The sequence below is a fragment of the Vulpes vulpes genome, chromosome 8 (assembly GCF_048418805.1).
Source record: "Vulpes vulpes isolate BD-2025 chromosome 8, VulVul3, whole genome shotgun sequence".
Lineage (NCBI taxonomy): Eukaryota > Metazoa > Chordata > Mammalia > Carnivora > Canidae > Vulpes > Vulpes vulpes.
This window is the reverse complement of record NC_132787.1, coordinates 59,187,411-59,212,937: the sequence shown is the minus strand read 5'-3', so window position 1 is coordinate 59,212,937 and position 25,527 is coordinate 59,187,411. Positions and strand designations below refer to the sequence as shown.

General features: G+C 33.3%; 2 protein-coding genes across 2 annotated transcripts in view; one reads left to right on the top strand and one right to left on the bottom strand.

Moving 5' to 3' along the window:
• The window catches only part of SYCP1 (synaptonemal complex protein 1), a 108,396-nt gene that overhangs the window by 64,491 nt on the left and 18,378 nt on the right, over nucleotides 1-25,527 (top strand). Inside the window, exons 24-28 of the mRNA XM_025994682.2 lie at nucleotides 11,027-11,143; nucleotides 11,562-11,672; nucleotides 12,823-12,915; nucleotides 13,680-13,754; nucleotides 22,613-22,672. Coding sequence (XP_025850467.1) covers nucleotides 11,027-11,143; nucleotides 11,562-11,672; nucleotides 12,823-12,915; nucleotides 13,680-13,754; nucleotides 22,613-22,672 — 456 coding nt within the window. The remainder of the gene's footprint in view (nucleotides 1-11,026; nucleotides 11,144-11,561; nucleotides 11,673-12,822; nucleotides 12,916-13,679; nucleotides 13,755-22,612; nucleotides 22,673-25,527) is intronic.
• On the bottom strand, nucleotides 23,991-24,378 carry LOC112916830 (large ribosomal subunit protein eL42-like). The gene has a single exon (XM_025994685.2). The coding sequence runs from the start codon at nucleotides 24,350-24,352 to the stop codon at nucleotides 24,032-24,034; it is 321 nt and encodes a 106-aa protein (XP_025850470.1). The 5' UTR covers nucleotides 24,353-24,378; the 3' UTR covers nucleotides 23,991-24,031.

Sequence of the window (25,527 nt, the reverse complement as noted above, 5' to 3'; positions counted from 1 at the left end):
GTAGATTGAAGGTAGATGAAAAGAGTGTCAGTGAACTTGAAGCTGGGTTAGTAGAAATGGTCAGAGAAACAGGAAAAAAAATTAAAAAGAAGAAGAAAGTTTCCTTAGTCACCTGTGGAACAATATCAAGTAGGTATAAATGTGTAATTGGAGACCCTAAGGAGAGGAAAGAGAGGGAGAATAGGGCAAAAGAAAGTTATTTGAAAAATTTCTGAAAAAATTACCACATTTAATAAAGGCATAAATTTGCAGATCTGTGGCTTTTAGCAAATCTAAAGCAAGATTAACAGAAAGAAAATGATAACTGATAAGGAAAATGATATCTAGGCGCAGGTATCAATGATACCACCTATGCACAGTGGTAAATCCAAAAATAAAGAGAAACTTTTAAAGTTTCTCCCTCAAGGTGGGTGGGGGGTGGGGGTGACTGGGTGATGGGCACTGAGGGGGGCACTTGATGGGATGAGCACTGGGTGTTATGCTATATGTTGGCAAATTGAACTCCAATAAAAAAAATAAAAACAAAACAAAACAAAACAAAAAAATCAAGTTTCTCCTTCAGAGAAAGGGGAAACACTGACACAAATGAGGGCTGACCTTCAATCAGGACAGTGAAGGCCAGATAACAAAGGAAACACATCTGTAAAATGGTGCCAGAAATAAACTATCAAGCCACAATTCTGTATGCCGCAAAAATAAGGACCTTGAAAGCTGTACTAAATGCCAAAGACATGCGAAAGGATTTTTTTTTCATCTGAAGGAAAATGACATCAGATGAAAATTTGAATCAATGGGAGGAATGAAAAAAATTAGAAACAATATGTAGATAAATATAAAACGCTATATTTTTTTTCTTAATTTTTAAGGTATATATATGGCTTCTTTAAGAAATGCTATATAGAGTGCATTAGATAAATGATAACCATGACACAAAGGGCAGGAGGAGGGTAAATACGACTATTTTGTTGTAAAATTTTTTCATTATGTATGAAGTAGTACACTATTAAGTCTTAAGTACACTATGGTAAGTTATTGATACATATCATTCTCCCTAGAGCAGCCACTATAAAATAATGAGAAGAAACCTAGAAAGCCAATACTAAAAAATTGTTTTTCCATCGGTTGTCAAATGATCCTTTATTGAAATATTTTCCTTTGGAGTTCTTAACTTAGTTGGGCATTCACTACACACTGTTGTTGTCATCTGTGATATCATGAGGCTGGTCATCAACATTTCAGCCTACAGATTGGGTATCCCCAGGATCTCTTTAATAGTTCCAGAGAGTTCTCTGGCTGAAGATTGGTGCTACATCTGTTTGGCTTTGTTGATGAGATGACAATCTCATCAAAAGTAGTATTTCCACTGTGCTTAATGTTTTTCTGCTGTCTCTTGGCAGTTCCTTGAGGGCTTTGATAATCAGGGCAGAGGCAGAAGATACTTCAATCTGGGCTTTCTGATCTGAATGGTCAGTTTCACTGTAATCCTCAGACCCTTCCAATCACTGGTTGCTTTGGCAGTGTCATCACCAACCTTTTTTGGAGACATACAGGGGGCTGATTTTCAGACCTAGGGCAGATGTGACACCAACTTCCCCAGTGGCATTTCTGGTGTACGACTTTGATTTCATCGGGGCTGACCTTAGGCAGCAAGGTGGAGGCATTTCTTTCAGATGAACCCAGATTTGGGATGACCAAAGACATTGCACCTTCATCTCCTTCAAGCTGAAATAAAAAATTAGAGCACTGAAAAGTTTTGATAAACCCAAAAAAGGGGCAGAAAAAAAAAGGTGATATGAATAGAAGGCAAAGAGCAAAATGATACATCTGAATGAAACATATCGATAATTACCCTAAATATCAGTGGACTACTTTAATAAAAAGGCAGAGATTGTTAGTCTGAATAAAAAATGGAGACTAAACTATAAACTGGCCATAAGAGACACACTTTATTTAATATAAAGTTACAAGGAAGTTGAAAATAAAGATTTTAAAAAGATACATCGTATCCCATGCAAACAGTAAGAATAGGAAAATTGGAGTGATTATTTTAAGAATACACAAAATAGATTGAAATACAAATATCAGAGATCCAAAGGGGCATTTCACAGTGATAAAGGCCTTAGTTCATCTGGAAGATGTAACGATCATGCATATGTTTGTATTTAGTGAAAGGGCTTCAAAAAACATGAAACAAAAACTTAAACTAAAATGAGAACTAGACAATCTAATCATAGTTGGGAATTGTAATATCCCTCTTTTAGCAGTTGATAGTAGTGAAAAATTGGTAAGAATGTAGAAATTCTGAACAACACTATATATTACCTTGACTTAATTTACATTTATAGAGCACCATAGCTATAATGGTGAAGGACACATAGAATGTTTACTGGAAAGACCATATGCTGAACCATAAGACAAGTCTCCCTATGTTTAAATGATTGAGATTTTACAGAGTCTCTTCTTTCACTACATCAGAATTATCCTAGAAATAGGTGACCTTAACATACCTAAAAAAGGCTGAATATTTAGATACCACACTGGTAAATAAATTCATGGGCCAAAGAAGAAATCACAAGAAAATAATCAGAAATTATTTTATTTTATTTTTTTCAGAAATTATTTTAATGAATAATCTGAATAATGATAGAAATGTAGCATGTCAAAATTTGTGGCATGAAACTATAGCAGATTTTGGAGGGAAATGTGTAAAAAATGTTTATTTTAGAACAGAAGAAATAACTCAAATTTTTATTGAGATACTGAAAAAAGGTGAACAAATTAAACCCACAGAAAATAGATAAAAGGAAATAGTAAAGAATAGAGAAAAAAAGAGAAAAAAGGAAAAAATCAATGACATCAAAAGTTATTCTTTGAGAATATTAATACAATGGATAATCCCCTAGCAAGATTGATTACAAAAAGAGCATAAAACTCACTGTAGGGTAGGAATGAAATAGGACATTATTAATGTAGATACTATAAATAGTAAAATATGGCAATGTGATGAACAACTTTATGGCAATAAATTTGAAACTTAGATGAAATGGGAAAATTTGGAAAATCCAACTTACTAAGACTGACATAAGATGAAATAGAAAAACTTAAAGAGCCATATACCAGGGATATTGAATTTGTCATAAAAAATTTCCTAGAGAAATACCCAGATATGGAAGGTCTTACTGGTGAATTCTAATACACACTTTAGGAAAAAATAATACCAGTGTTGGGGAGATGGGCAAAATGAATGATATAGCCTCCTAGTTATGGAATGAATAAGTCATGGGATAAAAGATTCAGATTAGGAATATAGTCAGTGTTTTTATAATGGTATTCTATGATGACAGATGGTAGCTACACTTGTGGTGAACATAGCATAATGTATAGAGACATTGAATCACTATATTGTATGCCTTAAACTAATGTAACACTGTATACTCAAATTAAAAAAATTAAAGAAATAATACCAGTGTTCTACAAACTTTTCCTAAAGATAGAAGAGAAAGAAAAATTTCCAACTGGTTTTTTGATACCAAATCCTGACAAAGACATTACAAGTGAAGAAAATTACAGACCAATATCCCTTATAAATATTGATATAAAATCCTAATTATAATATTAGTAAATATAATCCAGCAGTATATTAAAGCTACAAGTGGGGATTTTTTTTTTCTGGGGAAAGTAATTTTAAAATTTAAGACTATTAGTGTAATTTCCTGTATCATAATGAAAGGGAAAAATCATAATCATCTCAGTGGTTGTGGAAAAAGCATCTGACAAAATTCACTCATTGTTTTTATTTTTTAAAAAGATTTTATTTATTTATTCATGAGAGACACAGAGAGAGGCAGAAACACAAGCAGAGGGAGAAGCAGTCTCCATCCAGGGAGCCTGACGTGGGACTTGATCCCGGGTCTCCAAGATCACACCCTGAGCTGAAAGTGGCATATTATTCTTCCTAGAGCAGCCACTATAAAATAATGAAAAGAAACCTAGTGAAAGCCGATACTAAAAAATTGTTTTTCCATTGGAAAAACTGCTGAGCCACCCAGGCTCCCCAGCACTCATTCTTGATAACAAATTTTCAGTAAACTAGAAATAGACTTCCTCAGTTTGACCCAGAGCACCTACAAAATATTTAAAGCCATCATCATGCTTAACAATGAAAGACTGAATCCCTTTTTTTCAAATATCAAGAACGATTTTTGCTCTAATCACCTGTACTTGTATTGGAGGTTAGTAAATTAAGAAAAAGATTTATAGATTAGAATAAGTTAAACTATCTCTTCTTTTGTTTTTAAGGTTTTTATTTTATTTGAGAGAGAGCCCAAGCAAGGGGAGGGGCAGTGGGAGAAAAGCAGACTTCCTGCTAAGGCAGGCGCCTGAGATCATTACCTGAGCCAAAGGCAGATGCTTAACTGACAGAGCCACCCATGTGCCCTTAAACTATCTTCTTAAATGATATATTTGTCTATATTAAAAAAAAATTCTAAGGTTCCTACAAGTTGCTAGTGTGCTAGTAAGTAAACTTGGCAAAGTCACTGGATACAGTGTTGATTACCAAAAATCAATTGTATTTCTGTCTATTGATAACTACTAACTGAAAAATGAATTTTAAAACACTATCACAGTGGCATCAAAATCCATATAATAGAGACAAGTTTAACAAAGTATGTTGAAGACTTATACACTAAGAAGTACTAACATTGATGAGACAAAGAAGACCTAACTAAGTAAAAATAAACATATTCATGTTCGTTGATTGGATGCCTTGGTGTCTTAAAGATGTCAAATTTTCCCAAATTGATCTAGAGTCAGTCAATCCCCATTACAGTTCTAGCAAACTTATTTTTTTATATAGACCATAACAAGCGGCTTATAAAATGTATATGAATGTGCAAAGGACCCAACGATTTTGAGGAAAAAAAATAAAGTCAGAGGATTTAGACTGCCTGATTTGAAGAGTTGCTATAAAGCTACAGTAATCAAGATAGTGTATTATTATAGTTAAGATAGACAAAAACATCAGTGGAATCTAAAGAAAGTTTAGAAATAGACTAGTTGATATATAGTCTATTGATTTTTCAACAGAGGTGACAAAAAATACAATGGGAGAAATGAAAGTCTTTTCAACAAATTTTTTATTTATTTCATTATTTAAAAAATATTTTTTAAAAATATTTTATTTATTTATTTATTCATGAGAGACACACACAGAGAGAGAGAGAGAGGCAGAGACACAGGCAGAGGGAGAAGCAGGCTCCGTGCAGGGAGCCTGATGTGGGACTTGATCCTGGGACTCCAGGATCACGCCCTGTGCCGAAGGCAGACGCTAAACCGTGGAGCCACCCAGGGATCCTTAAACAGATTTTATTTATTCATAAGAGACAGAGAGAGAGAGAGAGAGGGGCAGAGACATAGGCAGAGGGAGAAGCAGGCTCCTTGAGGGGAACCTGATGCAGGACTCGATCCCGGGACTCCAGGATCATGACCTGAGCCAAAGGCAGACACTCAACCACTGAGCCACCCAGGTTCTCCTCAAAAAATGTTTTAGAATAACTGGATGTCCATGTGGAGGGAAAAACCCTCCTACCTCAAGCTATAAACAAAAGTTAAATGAGTTATAGACCTAAAAATAGTGAACTCTAAAGCCTCTAGAAGAAAATATAGGAGAGTATCTTCATGCCTTGGAGGTCAGCAAAGATTTCTTAGGGTGCAGAAAGCAATATTAATAAAATTATGATAAATTAGCCTTCATCAAAATCTGAAAGATCTGTATTTTAAAAGGTGTCATTAAGAAAATAGTCAAGATACAAAGAAGGTGCAAATACTGAGAAATACATTTATTTGACAAGTGACCTATATTGAGAATATATAAAGAACTCTTAAAACTCAACACTAAAAGGTAAATATTCCAATTCAAAATGAGCTAAAGACAACAACAAACAACTTGATTTAAAAAATTGCAAAGGTCTTGAATAGACATTTCCCTAAAGAAGATATATAGGTGTCCAATAAGTAAATGAAAAGATGCTCAACATCACTAATAATTAGGGATATGCAAATCAAAACTACAATAAGATGCCACCTCACATCCATTAGAATGGGTACTATAAAAAAAAAAAGTGTTGGTGAAGTTGTAGATCATTTTGAGTTTTTGTATAATGTTGGTGGGAATGTCAAATGGTACCACTGCCATGGAAAGTAGTCTGGCGATTACTCAACAAACTAAAAAGAGAATTAACCATATATCCAGTAATTCCACTTCTGGGTATATACCTAAAAGATTTAAAAGCAGAGTCTCAAAGAGATATGTGTATACCCATGTTCACAAGCAGCATTATTCATGACAGCCAAAAGGTAGAAGCAACTCAACATTTATTTATTGACTATATATAATGGACAAACAAAATGTGGTATATATGTAGAGTGGAATATTATTCAGCCTGAAGAAGGAAATTCTGATAGATGCTAGAGCATGGATAAAATTTGAGGACAAAAGGACAAATTCTGTATTCTACTTATATGAGGTACCTAAGAGTAGCCAAATTTATAGGCTAGAGAATGGTGGTTGCCAAAGGCTGTGGGGAGGGAGAAAGTGGAGTTGTTGTTTAATGAGTACTTAAGTCTAGTTTTTATAAAATAGTTCTGGAGTTGGTTCCATAACAATATAAACTAACTGTACAGTTAAAAAGGTTAAGATGGTAAATTGTATGTTATAGGTATTTTACCACAATAAAAAAATAAAAATATTGGCAAGAGAATAGACACTTCACAAAGGAAATGTACAAGATTAATCAGCTCATGATAAAATGTTCAACACTATGATTATAAGAAATGAAAAATAAAACCATAGGGGATATTACTACACCCACAAGCAGAACCAGGTATATATTTTCAGGGGTCAGCGCAAAGTGAAAAGGTGGGGCATCTAGCTCAAAAATCATCAAAAATTTCAAGATGATTATAACAGAGCAGGAAACTAAGCTCAGGGCACTGCCCACAGGAATGGCTGAAGTTAAAAAGACCATCAGCAGCAAATGCTAGTCAGCATACAGATTAACCAGAACATTCAAACTTTGTTATTAGGAGTATAAATAGTACAATTACTTTGAAAATACTTTGGTTGTTTCTTAAAAAACTAAGCATACATGATCCAGTGATTCTTTTCTTAGATATTTACTTAAGAGAAATGAAAATATGTTTACTAAAAGTATTGCACAAGATACTCATAGCAGCTTTATTTATAATTATAATAAACTAGAAAGTTCAGATATCCATTAACAGGAGACTAGATAAGCAAATTTGTTATATATTCATGCAATGGAATATTATTACTCAGCAGTAAAGAAGACCTATTGACTCTACAGAAACATGGATGAATCTTAGAATATAGCAAAATAATCCACATGACAAGAGGATATGATTGGCATAATTCCATTTAAATGAAGTTTTAGAATAGACAAAGCCATTTATAGAGACAGAAAGCAGAATATTGGTTGCCTTTGAGAAATGGGGCTTAGACTGCAAAAGGGCATTAAGGGTACTTTCTGGGATGATGGAAATGATCTATGTTTTGATTGATGTTGTCATTACATGGCTGTAAAAACATTTGTCAAAGCTTACCATACTGTTACACTAAAAATAACTCTGTATTTTATTGCATATACATTATATCTTGATAAAGGTGAACTCATTCATGAAACCTCCAGGGCCTAGAGTTCTCTTTGTGGAAAGGTTTGTAATTTATCATACAATTTCATCAATAGTTGTAGTATTATTTAGTTATTATTTCTTCAATTTTGGTAAATAATATTTTTCTAGATTTTGCCGAGTTCATCTATGTTTTCTATGAAATTGTCTGCAGCATCTATAGTTATGTTCTCTTTTCAATCCTGGTATTGGTTATTTGTGCCTTCTCTTGTTTATTCTTTTTTTAAGTTTTTATTTTAATTCCAGTTGACATTCAGTGTAATATTAGTTTCAGGGTTACAATATAATGATTAAACAATTCCATGCAACAACTGGTGCTCATTACAACAAGTGTACTCCTTAACCCCCATCACCTATTTAACTCATCCACTCTGCACACTGTCTCTATAGTGACTATCAGTTTGTTCTTTATAGCTAAGAGGCTGTTTCTTGCATTGTCTCTCTCTCTTTTTTCTTTGCTCTCATTTGTTTTGTATCTTAAATTCCGTATGAGTGAAATCATGAAGTATTTGTCTTTCTCTGATGGAATTATTTCACTTAGCATTATACCTTCTAGCTTTCTAGCTCCATGCATGTCATTGCAAATGGCAAGATTTTGTTTTTTTTTTTTTTTATGGCTGAGTAATATTCTATTATGTGTATATAACCCTTCCAATTAGTGTTTTTTTACTGGTTGACAATTTCTGGATCATAGGGTAGTTCTGTTTTTAACTTTTTTGAGGAATCTCCATACTGTTTTCCAGAGTGGGTGCAGCAGTTTGCATTTCCACTACCAGTACAAGAAGGTTCCTTTTTTTCCACATCCTTGCCCAGACTTCTTGTTTCTTGTGTTTGATTTTAGCTATTCTGACAGGGTGTGAGGTGATATCTCATTGTAGTTTTGATTTGTACTTCCCTGACAGTAAGTGATGATCAGCATGTTTTCATGTGTCTCTTGACCACCTGTATGTCTTCTTTGGAGAAATGTCTCCTGTCTTCTACCCATTTTTCAATTGAATTATTTGTTTTTTGGGTGTTGAGTTTGTAAGTTCTTTATATATTTTGGATACTAACCCTTCATTGGATATGTAATTTGGAAATATCTTTTCCCATTCTGTAGGCTGCTGCTTAGTTTTGTTGCTTGTTCCTTCACTGTGCAGAAGCTTTTTATTTTGATATAATTACAGCAGTTTATTTTTGCTTTTGTTTCCTTTGCCTCAGGGGACCTATCTAGAAAAAGTTGCAATAACCAGTGTCTAAGAAATTAATGCCTTTGCTCTCTTCTAGCTTTTTTATGGATGGTTTCAGGTCTCAAATTTAGGTTTTAATCCATTTTGAATTTATTTTTGTGTATAATGTAAGAAAGTGGTCCAGTTTCATTTTTTGCATGTTGCTTTCAACACTATTTGTTGAAGAGACCATCTTTTTCCCACTGGATTTTCTTTCTTGCTTTTGAAGATTAATTGACCATGTAGTTGTGGATTTATTTCTGGATTTTCTATTCTGTTCCATTGATCTATATGTCTTTTTTTTTTTTTTTTGCCATTATCTTACTGTTTTGATCACTACAGCTTTGTAGTATAACTTGAAGTCTGGAATTGTGATGCCTCCAGCTTTTCTTTTTCAAGGAACCTGTATAGTTGATTTACTATGAACATCATTATGCCAATATATTTGAAAAACTTAAAATGAAGTAGATTAACCAAAAAACAATCTTAAAAAGAAATAATTAGCCTGACTATTAGTCTTATTACAGAAATTGAATCAGCAATTTAATATCTTTTAACAAAGCATACTTTAAACTCAGGTGAAAAAAAAAAACAAACTCAGGTAGTTTTAGATGGGAGTTGTAAATGTAGTATATCTATAATTATACAATTATTAAGTGTATTTATTAAGGTTGTTAGATATATGGCCATTACAGAGAAATATTACTAGTTGTACAAATTTGCAATTTGTAAAATTATTAGAAAATATAATTTACTATTAGAAAGTATAATTTTAGGGGGGCCTGGGTGGCTTAGTTGGTTAGATGTCTGGCTCTTTATCTCAGCTTAGGTCTTGATCCTCAGGGTCATAGGTTCAAGCTCCACACTGGGTGTGGAGCCTACCTAAAAAAAAAAAAAGGAAAAAGAAAAAGTATAATTTAAAAAATATATGACATACGAAAATGCTGTTTTTTTCCAAATTGATCTACATATTCAATTAAAATTTCACCAACGATTTTTGTAGAAACTGACAAACTGGTTCTAAAATTTAAATGTGAGAGCAGTAGGCTAAGAATAACTAAGACAGTTCTCAAAAGGAACAAGGAGGAGTAAATGTGCCCAACCAGGTATAAAGATTAATTGTAAAGCTAAAGTAATAAAGAGCATAGTACTGGCAGAGGGGTAATCAGATGAGTTTAACACGAGAGAATCTAGGAAGAGATCCATGCATAAGTGATAACTTGATATAATACAGGGGTGGGTAGTATTATAGATATGTAGTGCTGGAACATTTGACTCTTCATATATAAGCATGAAATTGTACCTCTATGCTACATACAAAAATGAATTGCTTAGGGATGTAAATGTTAAAGGCAGGGCTTCAAAATGTTTGAGCAAAATTACAGAGTATCTCCTGTAGTCTGGTGGTCAAGAAAGATTTCCTAAGCAGTGTAAGAAATACAATCATGTTTCAAAATGTTGATAAACCCATATATGCTGTAATTAATAATTTTTGCTTATTTAGAAAACAGAGACAAACCTCATACTTTGGAGGAATATCCATTATACACATATAATGAACAAAATATTAGAATCCATAATTAAAGAATTTCTATAAGTCATTAGGATGAAACAACTAGGGATCCCTGGGTGGCGCAGTGGTTTAGCGCCTGTCTTTGGCCCAGGGCGCGATCCTGGAGACCCGGGATCGAATCCCACATCGGGCTCCCGGTGCATGGAGCCTGTTTCTCCCTCTGCCTGTGTCTCTGCCTCTCTCTCTCTCTCTGACTATCATAAATAAAGTTAAAAAAAAAATCAATTTAAAAAAAAAAAAAAGGATGAAACAACTAAATAGATAAGTGAAAGATCTGAATAGAAATTTTACAGAATGGAAAAAAATGAAGAATTAAAATTTTTAGGAAAATACAAATTAAATAACAAAACTTCAGGCAAGTACTTTTGACTGTTACTATCAACTATTGATGAGGCTGTGAAGCAGGCAAAACTCCTAACACACTGTTGCTGGGACTTTAAATTGGTACGTGTACTTTGTATCTCGACTGAACACAGAATATTTTCAAGAAATCCACATCATTTACTAATGTTCATGCTATTTTCTTTACTCAAAGGTCAGTAAATTAGAGTTAGAACTAGAAGATGCCAAACAAAAATTTAAAGAAATGACTGGCAGCTATCAAAAAGAAATTGAGGACAAAAAGGTGTCAGAAGAAAATCTTTTGCAAGAGGTAGGAAAAATTAAACATATTTGAAAATTTGTTATATTAAAGCTCTATATTTGTTTATTAGCAATTTAAGAGAAAAACAATTTTTAATTTTAAAATTATGACTTAGAAGATTTAATAAATTTATATGAGACAGTTAACTAGTTTCTGAGGAAGCTTAAAAGTATCTTTGTTATTTTAAGTATTTGAGTATTGAGCAGTGTATTATTTTGAAAAGATAAATGCTTATTACAGTGTTATACTGTCATCTCACTTGATAGGACACCCTAAAATAAACCAAAATAGTAATGCATTTTTTACTTGGCTTTCCTAATTTCCTGGTATTTGATTTTTTGCACTTTATGTAAATAGTGTGTATGGTCTTTACATTTAAGTTAAATTTGTTTTTTGTGCATTAATTTTAAGAAACTTTATTTTATAGGTTGAGAAAGCAAAAGCAGTAGCTGATGAAGCAGTAAAGTTACAGAAAGAAATTGATATACGATGTCAACATAAAATAGCTGAAATGGTAGCACTTATGGAAAAACATAAGGTAACGTGTGCATTTAATGAAGAACTATTAATTAGAGCCATTTTATGCATAAAATGTTAAAATCAAGAAAGCATTCTGATTTGTCAGAAAATTATACAATGATGACTGATTACAGATAGAGAAATAGGAGATCAAGAATATCCTAAGTTCAGGTCTTAACCACACAAAGCTGAGTTTGGGTATATTCCTTGAGAATATCTCTTCTTGTCATCAAATGATGTTTAGAAGTAATTACTTTCCTTCTGAATTTTCCTAATGGTCTCTTAGAGCACTTTTCACCTTATATTTATTTAGTAGATCCCCAGAATATGTATCTGGTAGATACTTATACCCTCTATGTGTGCCTAACATATATTAGGCTAAACAAATTTTTATCGGTATAAATAGATGAAAGTGGTATAAATAGATGTTTTTTGTGTTTGTGAGTATGCTTTATTTTTTGTTGTTTTAAAAGTAATCATTCTGTTATGGAATTCAGCTTTATTCCCTTCAAGATCTGGAGAGAAGAGGTGGGATCTAACTACCTATTCATCTTTAAAATTGTTGGTGGGATATAACATAGTTATGAGGTAACCAATGAAGATTAAAAAGTATTTTAACAATAAAAATTAACAAAATTCATTAAAATACTAGGAATTCAGAGATTTAAATTGAATACTGTATTTGGTATGTCTTAATTCAGTCTAATCCTTGACACTCAAGTTGTTCTTCTTTTGGCCAGTGGGAGGCTCTTCAAACTAGCTGGCCGGTCCTTTTGACTTGACCCTAATAATCTCTGACAGCTTTTTTCCTTTTTATTATGACAAAATGTTCAAGACTCATCTTGTATTTCCTGCCCCAGATCTGGAATCAGTTACATTTCTAAGAGGTCTCGGTATTTCTAACCTATTTTTTAAATAATAAAATTCAGCATTTCCAATTAAAAAGACTTTTTGTTGTTCTTATGTTAGATTACTTTCAAGACTGTTTTCTATGTTTCATTGTTTGTTATTTGAATAAAAAATGACTTGAAAAATTAGAAAAAGCTCAAATGTGTATATAACTGAATTCATTGACATTTTCTGCCAATATTAAATGCATAAGGATAAGAGTATTATTAAACATAATCTGTGTTCTAATATACCTAAAATATTTTCTCTGTTTAATGTAGCACCAATATGATAAAATAGTTGAAGAAAGAGACTCAGAATTAGGACATTATAAAAGCAAGGAACAAGAACAGTCATCAATGAAAGCATCTTTGGTAAGATACAGAATGAAGAACAGTAAAAGCCAGTTTTCATATCAGCATGGCTAGGGTAAAGAATAATATTAAATAAAATTTTTGAGCTGTGGAATCAAAGAATTTTAGATTTGAAAAATATAGGTTTTATAGGTAAATGGTTTTCCAGTTTTATTTTCTGAAATGGTAGAATAGACTTTTTTTTTCAAATGAATAAATACAAACTCCAGTTACAAATAAATTTGGAGCTCTGATAGAGATTGGGAGAGGAGGAATGGGATAGATTGGGAGAAGGTAAGGAAGAATAATATTAAATAAAATTTTTGAGCTGTGGAATCAAAGAATTTTAGATTTGAAAAATATAGGTTTTATAGGTAAATGGTTTTCCAGTTTTATTTTCTGAAATGGTAGAATAGACTTTTTTTTTCAAATGAATAAATACAAACTCCAGTTACAAATAAATTTGGAGCTCTGATAGAGATTGGGAGAGGAGGAATGGGATAGATTGGGAGAAGGTAAGGAAGGAAGGTAACACTATATATATATATATATATATATATATATATAGTGTTAAATATTTCTTTAGAGAAAACTATATGAAATTTGTCTAAATGAAATCTTTAGTCATGTTCAACTAGCAGCCTCCATATCAGTAGACTTCAAGTTTATATATTTTATGAGTGAATTCATTTTTCTGTAAAACTAAATATAAAGCATTTGTTAGCATTTTCACTGTTTTGAGAAATACAAGGATACACTTATAAATTTCATGTTTTTTTCTTTAGGAGTCTGAATTGTCTAATCTCAAAAGTGAACTTTTGTCTGTTAAGAAACAACTTGAAATAGAAAGAGAAGAAAAGGTAGATTTTGTGGCATTATAGTAAAGTAATAACATTTAGGTGCAACTTTGTAGTTTTTTTTAATTAAATGTTTTAACTTAAGTATAACTGCAACTTTGTTTTTATAAGCATGTCATATTAGAAAATATATTTGGGTAACTAGGATTAAAACATATAGTTTTTACCCCATTAGCTTTTTTTCAGAAGGATACAGTATATTCCTTTGTTTAAACACATAGAAATATATAAGCATACTCTAAGGGTAGAAGTGCTTTTAAATATAAGTACTTGGGAAAATCTCAAATGTTATAAAATGTTTACATATTTAGATGTGTTTTTAAACTGTTCATCAGATTTTAGAAAAAATAATACCTTATATTTGTATAGTGTTTTGCAATTTACAATATGAATTGACTTACTTTAAAATGACAAATACCATTTTTTTTTTTTGCTTCTATTGGACAGGCACTGTGCTTTCCTACTTACATCTAATTTAGTTCTTAGAACAATGCTAAAAGCAATACTTATTATTTTCATTTTTACAGAGGTTAGGTTACTTATTCATGATCACATAATAAAAAAGTAGAATGGCTTAGAATTCAAATGTAGGTTTTGCATGATTCCAAAACCTTTTATCTTAATCCCTCAGCAACAGCCTAGGTAACATGCACTTTCAATTTCAAGACCCTGTCCATTTGTTCTCTTTGTTTCCTGTACTTAATTCCTTTCTTCCTTTATCCACTATTAAACATCTGACAGATGTTTCCTATTGCAAAGGTGAGCTTACTATATCTACATATTCTCATAGCACTTTGTTTTTATATTAAAATAGTTATGTCACTCTGTGCTTCCATTATGTTTCAAGCTTTTCAAAGGTAAGGATTGTGTCTTATTTATTCTTATTTTCCCTTTATCTGAGCACAATGTTTTGAAAATTTTTTGTTTTTAATGAATGTTGTTAAAGGAATAACTAAATGGCTTCTCTTCACCTATAATGGTAACACATACTTACCTTTATACTACTGCTTTAGTAGAAGGCTCCATTGTCTCTAACTATTCTTATTAATGTTCTTTTTTTCCAAATGTTTTTGAGATTTATTGAGAGATAATTGACATAGAGCCCTGTACAAATTTAAGTTATGTGGCATAATTTGACCTATATATATATTGTGAAATGATTATCATGTAGATTTAGTTAATATCCATCATTTCAATATAAGAAAAAAAGAAAAGAATGTTCTTTGCCTTATGATGAGAACATTTAGGATTTACTCTCTTAAATCTCAAATATACTATACAGCAGTGTTAACTATAGACATTGGGTTGTAAAATTACATCCTTAGTACTTATCTTATAACTTGAAGTCGTAGTTTTGACCACTTTTCATCTAATTCCCCAACCCCTAAACCTCTGCCCCTGGTAACCACAAATCTGATCTCTTTTTCTATGAGTTTTTAAAATTTTAGATTCCACATATAAATAAGATTATACAAGTGTTTGTCTTTCTCTGACTTAATTCATTTAGCATAATGCTCTCAGAGTCCATTTATGTCATTGGAAATGGCAGGATTTCCTTCTCTTAATGGCTGAATAATATTGCATTGTGTGTGTATGTGTCTGTGTATCACTCTTACCTTACCCATTAATCTATTGGTATCATTTAGGTTGTTTCTATATCTTGGCTATTGGAAATAATGCTGTAGTGAACATGTGGGTGCAGATATCTCTTCAGCATAGTGTTTTTGTTTCTTTTGAGTATATTCCCAGAAATGGAATTGCTGAAACATATGGCAGTTTTATTATTAATTTTTTGAAGAACATTACACTGTTTTCTATAGTGGCTGTACCAATTAAAATTCTACCAACAGTGCACAATATTTTTCTTTTTGTATTGTTGTTTTAAGTTTTTATTTATATTCTAGTTAGTTATTGTATAGTGTAATATGGGTTTCAGGAGCAGAATTTAGTGATTCATCATTTATATATAACACCCAGTGCTCATCACAAGTGCCCTTCTTTAATACACACCACACATTTAGCCCATACCCTAGCCCACCTCCTCTCCTACAACTGTTAGTTTGTTCTCTGTAATTAAGAGTCTGTTTTATGGTCTGCCTCTTCTCCCCCCATGTCAATCTGTTTTATTTCCTAAATTCTGCATATGAGTGAAATCTAGGGTATTTGTCTTTCTCTGACTGACTCATTTTGCTTAGCATAATACACTCTAGCTCCATTTACATCATTGCAAATGGCAAGATTTCATTCTTTTTTGATGGCTGAGTAATATTCCATTGTATAGGTATACTACATCTTCCTTATCCATTCCTCAGTTGATGGACATTAGGGCTGTTTCCGTAATTTTGCTGTTGTTGACAATGCTGCTATAAATATCAGGGTGCATGTATCCCTTTGAATCTGTATTTTTGTTTCTTTGGATAAGTACATAGTAGTGCAATTGCTGGATCATAGGGTAGTTCTATTTTTAACTTTTTGAGGGACCTCCATACTGTTTTCCAGAGTGGCTGCACCAGTTTGCCCTCCCATCAACAGGGTAAGAAAGTTTCCCTTTCTCTACATCCTCACCAACATCTGTGATTTCCTGTGTTAATTTTAGCCATTCTAGCAGGCGTGAGGTGAGAGCTCATTGTAGTTTTGATTTGTCTTTCCTTGACGATGAATGATGTTGAGCATCTTTTCATGTGTCTGTTAGCCATCTAGATGTCGTCTTTGGAAAAAATATTTATTCATGTTTTCTGCCCATTTTTTAACAGAATTATTATTTTTTTTTGGTGTTGAATTTGGTAAGGTCTTTATAGATTTTTGGATAGTAACTCTTTATTAGATATATCATTTGGAAATATCTTCTCCCATTCCATAGACTGCTTTTTAGTTTTGTTGATTGTTTACTTCACTGTGCAGAAGCTTTATATCTTGATGAAATCCAAGTAGTTCACTTTTGCTTTTGTTTCTCTTGCCTCCAGCAACGTGTCTAGTAAGAAGTTGCTGTTGCTGAGGTCAAAGAGCTTGCTGCCTGTATTCTCCTCTAGGATTCTGATAGGTTCCCGTCTCACATTTAGGTCTTTAATCCATTTTGAATTTGTTTTTGTGATTGGTGTAAGAAAGTGGTCCAGTTTCATTCTTCTGCATGTGTCTGTCCAGTTTTCCCAACGCCGCTTGTTGAAGAGATTGTCTTTTTTTTCCATTTGATATTCTTAACTGCTCTGTTGAAGATTAGTTGACCTTAGGGGTTGAGGGGTCCATTCTTGGATTCTGTATTCTGTTCCATTGATCTATGTGTCTGTTTTTATGTTAGTACTATACTGTTTTGATGAATACAGCTTTTTAATATAGCTTGAAGTCTGAAATAGTGATACCTCCAGCTTTTCTTTCTTTTTCAAGATTGCTCTGGCTGTTGGGGTCTTTTCTGTTTCCATACAAGTTTTAGAATAGTTTATTCTAGAATTATAGAAAATTCATGCCATTTTGCTGATGTCACTCTTCCCTTTTTCCTAATGAAAGCATTTAGCACTATAGATTTTTTTCTCTCTACTGCTTTAGCTACATTCTACATGCATTTGGTATGTTGTGTTTTTGTTTTCATTCAGTCCTACATAATTTTAGATTTCTTTGTGACTTTTTTGACCCATAGGTTATTTAAAAGTATGTTTAAAAATTTTCATGTATTCTAAGATTTTCTTGTAAACTTTCTGTTACTGATTTTTAGTTTGATTCAGAGAACACAATCTGTATGATTTTTGTATTAGCCTGCCTGGGTTACTGTAACAAAAGACTTAAGGCAGAGACTTAGGCAGAGAGGGAAGCAGGCTCCCTGCAGGGAGTCCGATGAGGGACTCCATTCCCAGGCCCTGGATCATGCCCTGAGCCAAAGCCAGATGCTCAACCGCTGAGCCACGCAGGCGTTCCAAATTGCTGGTTAATATAATATATCTATGCTTAGCATTTTAAGGTACTGCCCAACTTTTCCAAGCCAGTTTTTCCATTTTGGGTTCCCACTATCAACACATGAAAGTCCCAATTTTTCCACATCCTCAGAAACACTTTTTGGATTATAATCATCCTATTGAGTATGACATGGTATACCATCATTGTTTTGATTTATATTTCTTTAATGGCTAGTGATGTTGATCATCCTTTCATGTGCTGTTGGCCATTTGTAAATCTTTTTTGGAGAAATGTATATTCAGATGCTTGGCCTATTAAAAAATTTGGTTCTGTTTTTTTAGTTTTGAATTTTAAGAATTCTTTATATATTCTAGATATCAGTCCCTTATCTGATATAAGATTTGCAAGTGCTTTCTTCCATTCTGTGGATTATCTTTTTATTTGTTGATGGTATTATTTGTAGCACAGAACCTTTAATTCTGATGAGTTCAGTTTATCTAGATGCCCTTTACCAAATTGGGAAAATTTCTAATTTGTTGAATGTTTTTATCATAGAAGTGTGCTGGGTTTTGTGGTTTTTCTGCTTTTTTTGTGTATATTGAGATGATCATGTGGTTTTTGTATCAATACGAAGTATTACATTAATTGATTTTCAGATGTTAAACCAATCTTACATTCGTGGGAGAAATCCTATTTGGTCATGATGTTTAATCTTTATATTCCATCAGATTCAGTTCATTGCTATTTTGTTGAGGATTTTTTGCATCCCTATTCATAAAGAGATATTGGTCTGTAGTTTTCTTGTGATGTTTTGTCCTTAGGCTTCAGATTTTTTTCACCAACTCAGTGTGAAGCTCTAGAGCCTATATATCCATCTGAAAGGGTAAGTTGTGGTATTTCTTTTTCTTAAAATTGAAGTATCATTGATACACAATGTTATGTTAGTTTCAGGAGTATAACAGAGAGATTCAGACAACTCTATGTGTTATACTATGTTTACCCCAAGTGTAGTTACCATCTGTCATCATCCAGTGCTATTACAATATCACTGACTCTATTTTATATGCTGTATCTTTCATCCCTGTGACTTAGTTATTCCATTAGAAGCTGGTATGTCCTATTCTCCAGCACCCATTTTGCCAGCCCCCACCCACCTCCTCTCAGGCAACCATCAACTTGTTCTCTGTATTTATGAGTCTGTTTCTGCTTTGTCTGTTCAGTTGTTTTTTAGATTCCACATATAAGTGAAGTCATATGGTATATGTCTTTGACTTATTTAGCAAAATACTCTCTAGGTCTGTTCATGTTGCAAATGGCAAGAGCTCGTTCTTTTTCATGGCTGAGTAATATTTCATGTGTGTGTGTATACATATACATATATACATATGGTTATTTGCTTTTTGCCATTTTACCAATCTATCTTCAAGATGTATTTCTTTAGCCTGTTTTATGAGGGAAAAGATAAGAATACTATGGTTTGGTATATTCTACTTACAGGGTGATGAGAGGGAACCATGGGAAAGTACACAATTCATGTGTTTTCTCAATGAATCTCTTCTTTTTTTGTGTTTTCTGCTCTTTCATAGGGATCTTTTATTTCTTTTTTTTTTTTTGAAACTTGTCTTTTGGCTTTATTGCTAGTGTGTTCTATTTGTTGGCAAGGATAATGTGCTTTCTTTGTCCAGACAGAGAGACCAAGGTGAAAAAGTTTAGTTATTTTTCCCAAAACTTTCACTCTCTGTGCATTTTCTAGGCCTCCTTTTTTTAATAGACTGCTTATATATCCCCTCAGATACTTCTTATCAATTCAAGTATATTATTGACAGTTATTCTCATTATTGTATGTGTCCACTTTCACCAATATTATGCAAACGATGATTAAATTAAGAGTTATATTGATTAGAGCCAAATTAGCACAAGTATACTCTGTGGCTGTCGTGCTGAGCCTCACTAGAATCCCAAATTATGGCATAAGGTTGTGTGTTTTTATTGTTGAATTTGTTTTTGAAGTTCTTAATTACTCCTTTCCCTTGTTGGCCAGTTGTATATCTTGTTTAGGGAATTGTCTATTCAAAGTTTCTATTCTGTTGCCCATTGTTTAGTTGTTTTTTATTGTTGACTTATAGGAGTTCCTTATGTATTCTAGACATTAACTCCCTATTGATATATAATTGAATCATGTTTTTGTCATATTATTTTACATTACATATTAGTATTTTCTTTTTCTCTAAATTGTGTGTATCTGGTTGATTTAAAAGGTTTGTGTAGGGATCCCTGGGTGATGCAGCGGTTTGGCGCCTGCCTTTGGCCTAGGGTGCGATCCTGGAGACCCGGGATAGAGTCCCATGTCGGGCTCCTGGTGCATGGAGCCTGCTTCTCCCTCTGCCTGTGTCTCTGCCTCTCTCTCTCTGTATGACTATCATAAATAAATAAAAATTTAAAAAAAAGGTGTGTGTAGTATTTTGAATTATTTTACTGATTACCTTTATATTTTTAAGCATTATATCTAACACTTTCTCCTACTGCCTCTTCCTCTACATATACGATTTTTATATTTATTTGGTTAATTTATGTTTTCAAGATTAATAAAAATATATATTCTGTAACCATGATTCTGGTATTTGTTTAATTTGAACCGTATGTTTACATATATTCAGTTCATCTTTTATATGAAACTTTTTTCTTAGTTCTCAATTTTGATCCTAGTTAATACACAATCCCTCTTTTGACGTATGTTACTTGCCCATCAGTATGACAAAACTGTTACTGGATAACAGTCAATTTAATTTTCCAATTAAGTTGGTTTTGTGGGACTGTGATAAATCACTTTCTCTACATATTTCATGATTCGATGGACCTGAATCTCTACCTAGGTAAGATGTGGCATTTGATTCATTTGTTTACATTCTTGAAATGGAAGAGGCTTCAGATTCTTCTAGTTGGTCCTCCTAAACTTTTTTTTTTTATTTTTTTAAAATTTTTTTTATTTATTTATGATAGTCACAGAGAGAGAGAGAGAGAGAGAGAGAGAGAGAGAGAGAGAGAGAGAGAGGCAGAGGGAAAAGCAGGCTCCATGCACCGGGAGCCCGACGTGGGATTCGACCCCGGGTCTCCAGGATCGTGCCCTGGGCCAAAGGCAGGCGCCAAACCGCTGCGCCACTCAGGAATCCCTTTTTTTTTTTTTTTTTTAATTTTTAAATTTATTTATGATAGTCACAGAGAGAGGTCCTCCTAAACTTAAAAACTTCATTCTGAAAAAACCAAACAAACAAAAAAACTTCATTCTGTGGTGAGAACCAATATAGAGATTATGGCACTTACTGAGTTTATCTATTCAGACTTTGTATTTAGGATCTAAAGAAATGACCACAGATTAGGTCAGTGGTTCCATGGGCTCATTATGAGGTAGACTTGGATTAAATGCCATTTATCACCTGACCCCAATACACTTACACTTGAACTAATGAAAAAATAGCAACATTTTAGGTTATAATAATTGGTGCCAGTTAATAGTCAATGTCCAGTTACACATAAGTTTTAGTATCTTGGTGCACAAGACAGTAGAAAGGATACAGTATATATTTGTGATACTATTACAAAATCCTTCTACAAGAGTTACTAGGCTTTCTTTTAATTTGAGGGGTTCTAGGTTTATAAATTTATTGAGGTCTGAAATTTGGGTAAAGGGCTATCATTCTTTTATTCCTGTGGCTCAAGTCAATCATCTATTTGATGCCATATTATAGGCATATTTGAGTTATTCAGATTAAATAGGGACCATAGTAGACTGCCTATCTCTGTGGTCTTAGGGAACTCATGATTAGTTAGCCACTACCTAAGATGTTTGTTTGTGTATGAGCTAATAATTCACACCTTGGAAACATATGTTGTATTAGAACAGATTGTAAGGTCTCCAGACTAGCAAATGTGTCTGGAATCTAGAGAGAAAATGTAGTCATGGAAGATGCTTTTCTCTCTTCTGTCCTCTAAAAGCCTCTGGAAGGTCCTCTGAGAGGCAGTGCAATTTTGCTAGTTTAGAGGATATAATTTATCCTAAAAGACAGCATTCTAGCCCCTTATTGTAGACCCCAGTTGTCACTGTAACTGAAGATCAACTATTGTTCATTGATAGGGTACATAATAAGTATAGTGACTATTGTTACATTAGCTTACTACCAGCTTCATGGTGAAGTGAGTTCTCCAGTTAAGAGCAACACTCTGGGAGAGATAATATGGTATATACAAAGCATTTAGTGAGGTTGATATTGGCATAGGCATCATGGGGTAGGCAAGGCAAGTTTGCTTAAAATTCTGTGTTGGAACTTTATCTTCTCTGAGTCCTTTAAGGCTTCCTGAGGCTGTAACAATTCTCTTCTCTGGGTGACTATCATATTAAAGGCATAGTACATATTATTTTTTGTAGGTCAGGGTTAATTTTTTCTTTTTCCTCTACTGAATATACACACACCCTAATCTCTAGCAAAAGTGATGTATTGTTTCCTAAGTATTTTGTACTTTCTTGTACTTCCTCCCCCATCCTTGTTTATCTCATGTTAAAAATTCATTTTTCAAGGTCCAACTGAAATGTACCCTTCCTCAATGCACAGAAAAAATTGAATTCTGTCTCTAAAGGCCCATAATACTTTGGATCTCTTTATAGCTCTTCACAATTAGTTACTTATGTGTATTCCTTAATTTATAATCTGATCATTTTACAAATGAGAAAGTTGATTCAGAGTGTTAAAAAACTTACCCAAGATTCCATAGATACATACTGGACAGATAAGAATTTAAAAAAAAGGTAATTAAAAGTAATAACAAGCTCTGTAGAAAGAAACTAATTTATTTTTCTTGTTTTGTTTTCATTATAAGATTTTAGAGTTTATTCTTTGTTAGTACTTCTTAGAAGTATTTTGATAATAGCATTAGTTTTTGATAATAATAGTGACTTCATTGTGTGTACTCATTTTTAATAGGAAAAACTCAAAAGAGAGGCAAAAGAAAACATAGTTATTACTCTTGAAAAAAAAGACAAGGTAGGAGTTTTATATAATTCTCCTGATTTTTCTTTGTAAGTCAACTTGTTTTCTAACATCTACTTGGAAAAAATTTTGTTCATAAATAGATAAGGAACATCTAATATTCATTTCAAATATAGAATGTGTTCAGATTATGAAAGTAGGTGTCACATTTTGTATGGAGTTGTTTTGATTCAGTATAATTTTAGTAAAACACACCCATTATTTCTGTTTTCAAGTAGATTAGTAAATGCCACAACTGTTTATCTGAAGTCCTAGATACATAAATTACAAATGATGAGGAAATAATAAAAAAATTTAAATAGGCCTTTATTTGCTATACTTTATTCCAATGATATTGAAGTATCATAAGCCTTATATATAATAATTAATAGTTTTATCAAACATTTCTGATTTGGACAAGTTATTTCTTTCGGCCTCAGCTTGTTCATATATAAATGACTAATTAATAGTATCTGTTTTTTAAAGTTGTTAAAAGGACTAAGTGAGATAATATTTTTAAGGCATTGATAAATAAACAGTGCTTGGCATGTAGGAAATGCCATATAAGCATTCTAAAAAATAGAATGATGAGCACTGAGTAATGCATAGAATCGTTGAATCATTATATTGTACACTTCAAACAAATATAATAGTATATGTTAATTATGCTTCAATGTAAAAATTGTAAATATTCTATATACAGACATTCCTTAATCTTGTGGGTTCAGTTCCAGACCAATGCAGTGAAGTGAGTATCACAATAAATAAAGCAAGTCAAATGAGTTTTTGGTTTCCCAGTGCAAATAAAAGTTATATGCACACTGTATGTTGAGTGTGCAATAGAATTATGTCTAAAAAACAATGTTCATACCTTAATTTAAAAATACTGTATTACTTAAAAATGCTAACAATCATGTGAGCTTTCAATAAGTTGTAATCTTTTTGCTGGTAGAGGATCTTGTCTTGATATTAATGGCTGTTGACTGATCAGGGCTGATGGTTGCTGAAAGTTGGGGTGACCATGGCAATTTTGTAAAATAAGACAACAGTGAAGGTTGCTTCATTGACTCTTCCTTTTGTGAATGATTTCTCTTTACCATAGGATTGCTATTTGATAGCATTTTACCCACAGTAGAACTTCTTTCAAAATCAGAGTCAATCCTCTCATATGCTGTTACTGATTTATCAGTGAAGTTTACATAATATTCTAAATCCTTTGTTGTTATTTTAACAGTCTTCACAGCATGTTCACCAGGAGTAGATTTTATCTCAAGAAACCACTTCTTTTTGCTGATCCTTAAGAAGCAACTCCTCACTTTTTTTTTTTTGAACATAACATCAAGATTTTATTGTCTTCATAACAAAATATGAAGTTTAGAACTGAATCACTTGGCCCTTTCTCTTCTTACCTCCTCCCAGTTCAAAATGCTTGCATCTCTTAATAGCCAGCATTCTCTTCGATCTGCAGTTGGGCTCAACACATTCAAGCCTCAGCACAATCTTCTTTGTAGTTTTAGCCTTTTTCTGGAAGATTGGCTTAGTCTGCCCACCATAGCCACTCTGCTTCCGGTCATAACGCCGCTTTCCCTGGGCGTAAAGAGAATCTTTGCCTTTCTTGTACTGTGTCACTTTGTGGGGTTGGTGCTTACCACACTTCTTGCAGAAAGTCCGGCGGGTTTTAGGAACATTCACCATCTTTGCAAGAGCGCTATCTGCACGGAGAGCAACTCCTCACTTTTTGAAGTAATCATGAGATTGTAGCCATTAAGTCGCGTTGTCAGGCTCCATTTTTAATTCTAGTTTCCTTGCGGTTTCCACCACATCTGCAGTTATTTTTGCCAGGAAAGTCTTGAACCCCTTATAGTCATCCATGAGGGTTGGAATCAACTTCTTCTGAATTCCTGTTAATATTGATATTTGACCTCTTCCTATGAATCACAAATATGCTTTTTTAAAAAAAAGATCTTATTTATTTATTCATGAGAGATACACAGAGAGAGGCAGAGACATAGGCAGAGGGGGAGAAGCAGACTCTCCCCAAGGAGCCCGATTTGGGACTTGATTTCAGACCCTGGGATCACACCCTGAGTCAAAGGCAGATGCTCAACCACTGAGCCACCCAGGCATCCCAAATCACAAACATTCTTTTTTTTTTTTTTAAAGATTTTATTTATTTATTCATGAGAGACACAGAGAGAGAGAGAGAGAGAGAGGCAGAGACACAGGCAGAGGGAGAAGCAGGCTCCATGCAGGGAGCCTGACATGGGACTTGATCCTAGGTCTCCAGGATCACACACTGAGCTGAAGGTGACGCTAAACTGCTGAGCCACCTGGGCTGCCCCACCAATATTCTTAATAGCATCTAGAAGGGTGCCTTCTTTCCAGAAAGTTTTCTTTTTTTTTTTTTAAGATTTTATTTATTTATTCATGAGAGACACACAGAGAGAGGCAGACACATATGCAGAGGGAGAAGCAGGTGCCCCGCAGAGAAGCCCAATGAGGGACTCAATCCCAGGACTCCAAGATCACTACCTAAGCCAAAGGCAGATGTTCAACCACTTAGCCACCCAGGTCCCCTCAGAAGGTTTTCAACTTACTTTTCCCAGATCCATCAGTAGAATCACTATCTATGGCACCTATAGTTTTACAAAATGTATTTCTTAAATAATAAGACTTGAAAGTCGGAATGACTCTTTGATGCATGGGCTTCAGAATGATGTTGTATTAGCAGGTATCACAGCGTTTATCCTGTACATCTCCATCAGAGCTCTTGGGTAAGTAGGTCCATTATCAATGAGCAGTAATATTTTGAAAGGAATCTTTTTGTCCAAGCAGTAGGTCTTAACAGTGGGGTTAAAATATTTAGTAAA

Excerpts from the sequence above, each read along its gene's own strand:
- LOC112916830 (XM_025994685.2), bottom strand. The coding sequence starts at position 24,352 with ATGGTGAATGTTCCTAAAACCCGCCGGACTTTCTGCAAGAAGTGTGGT.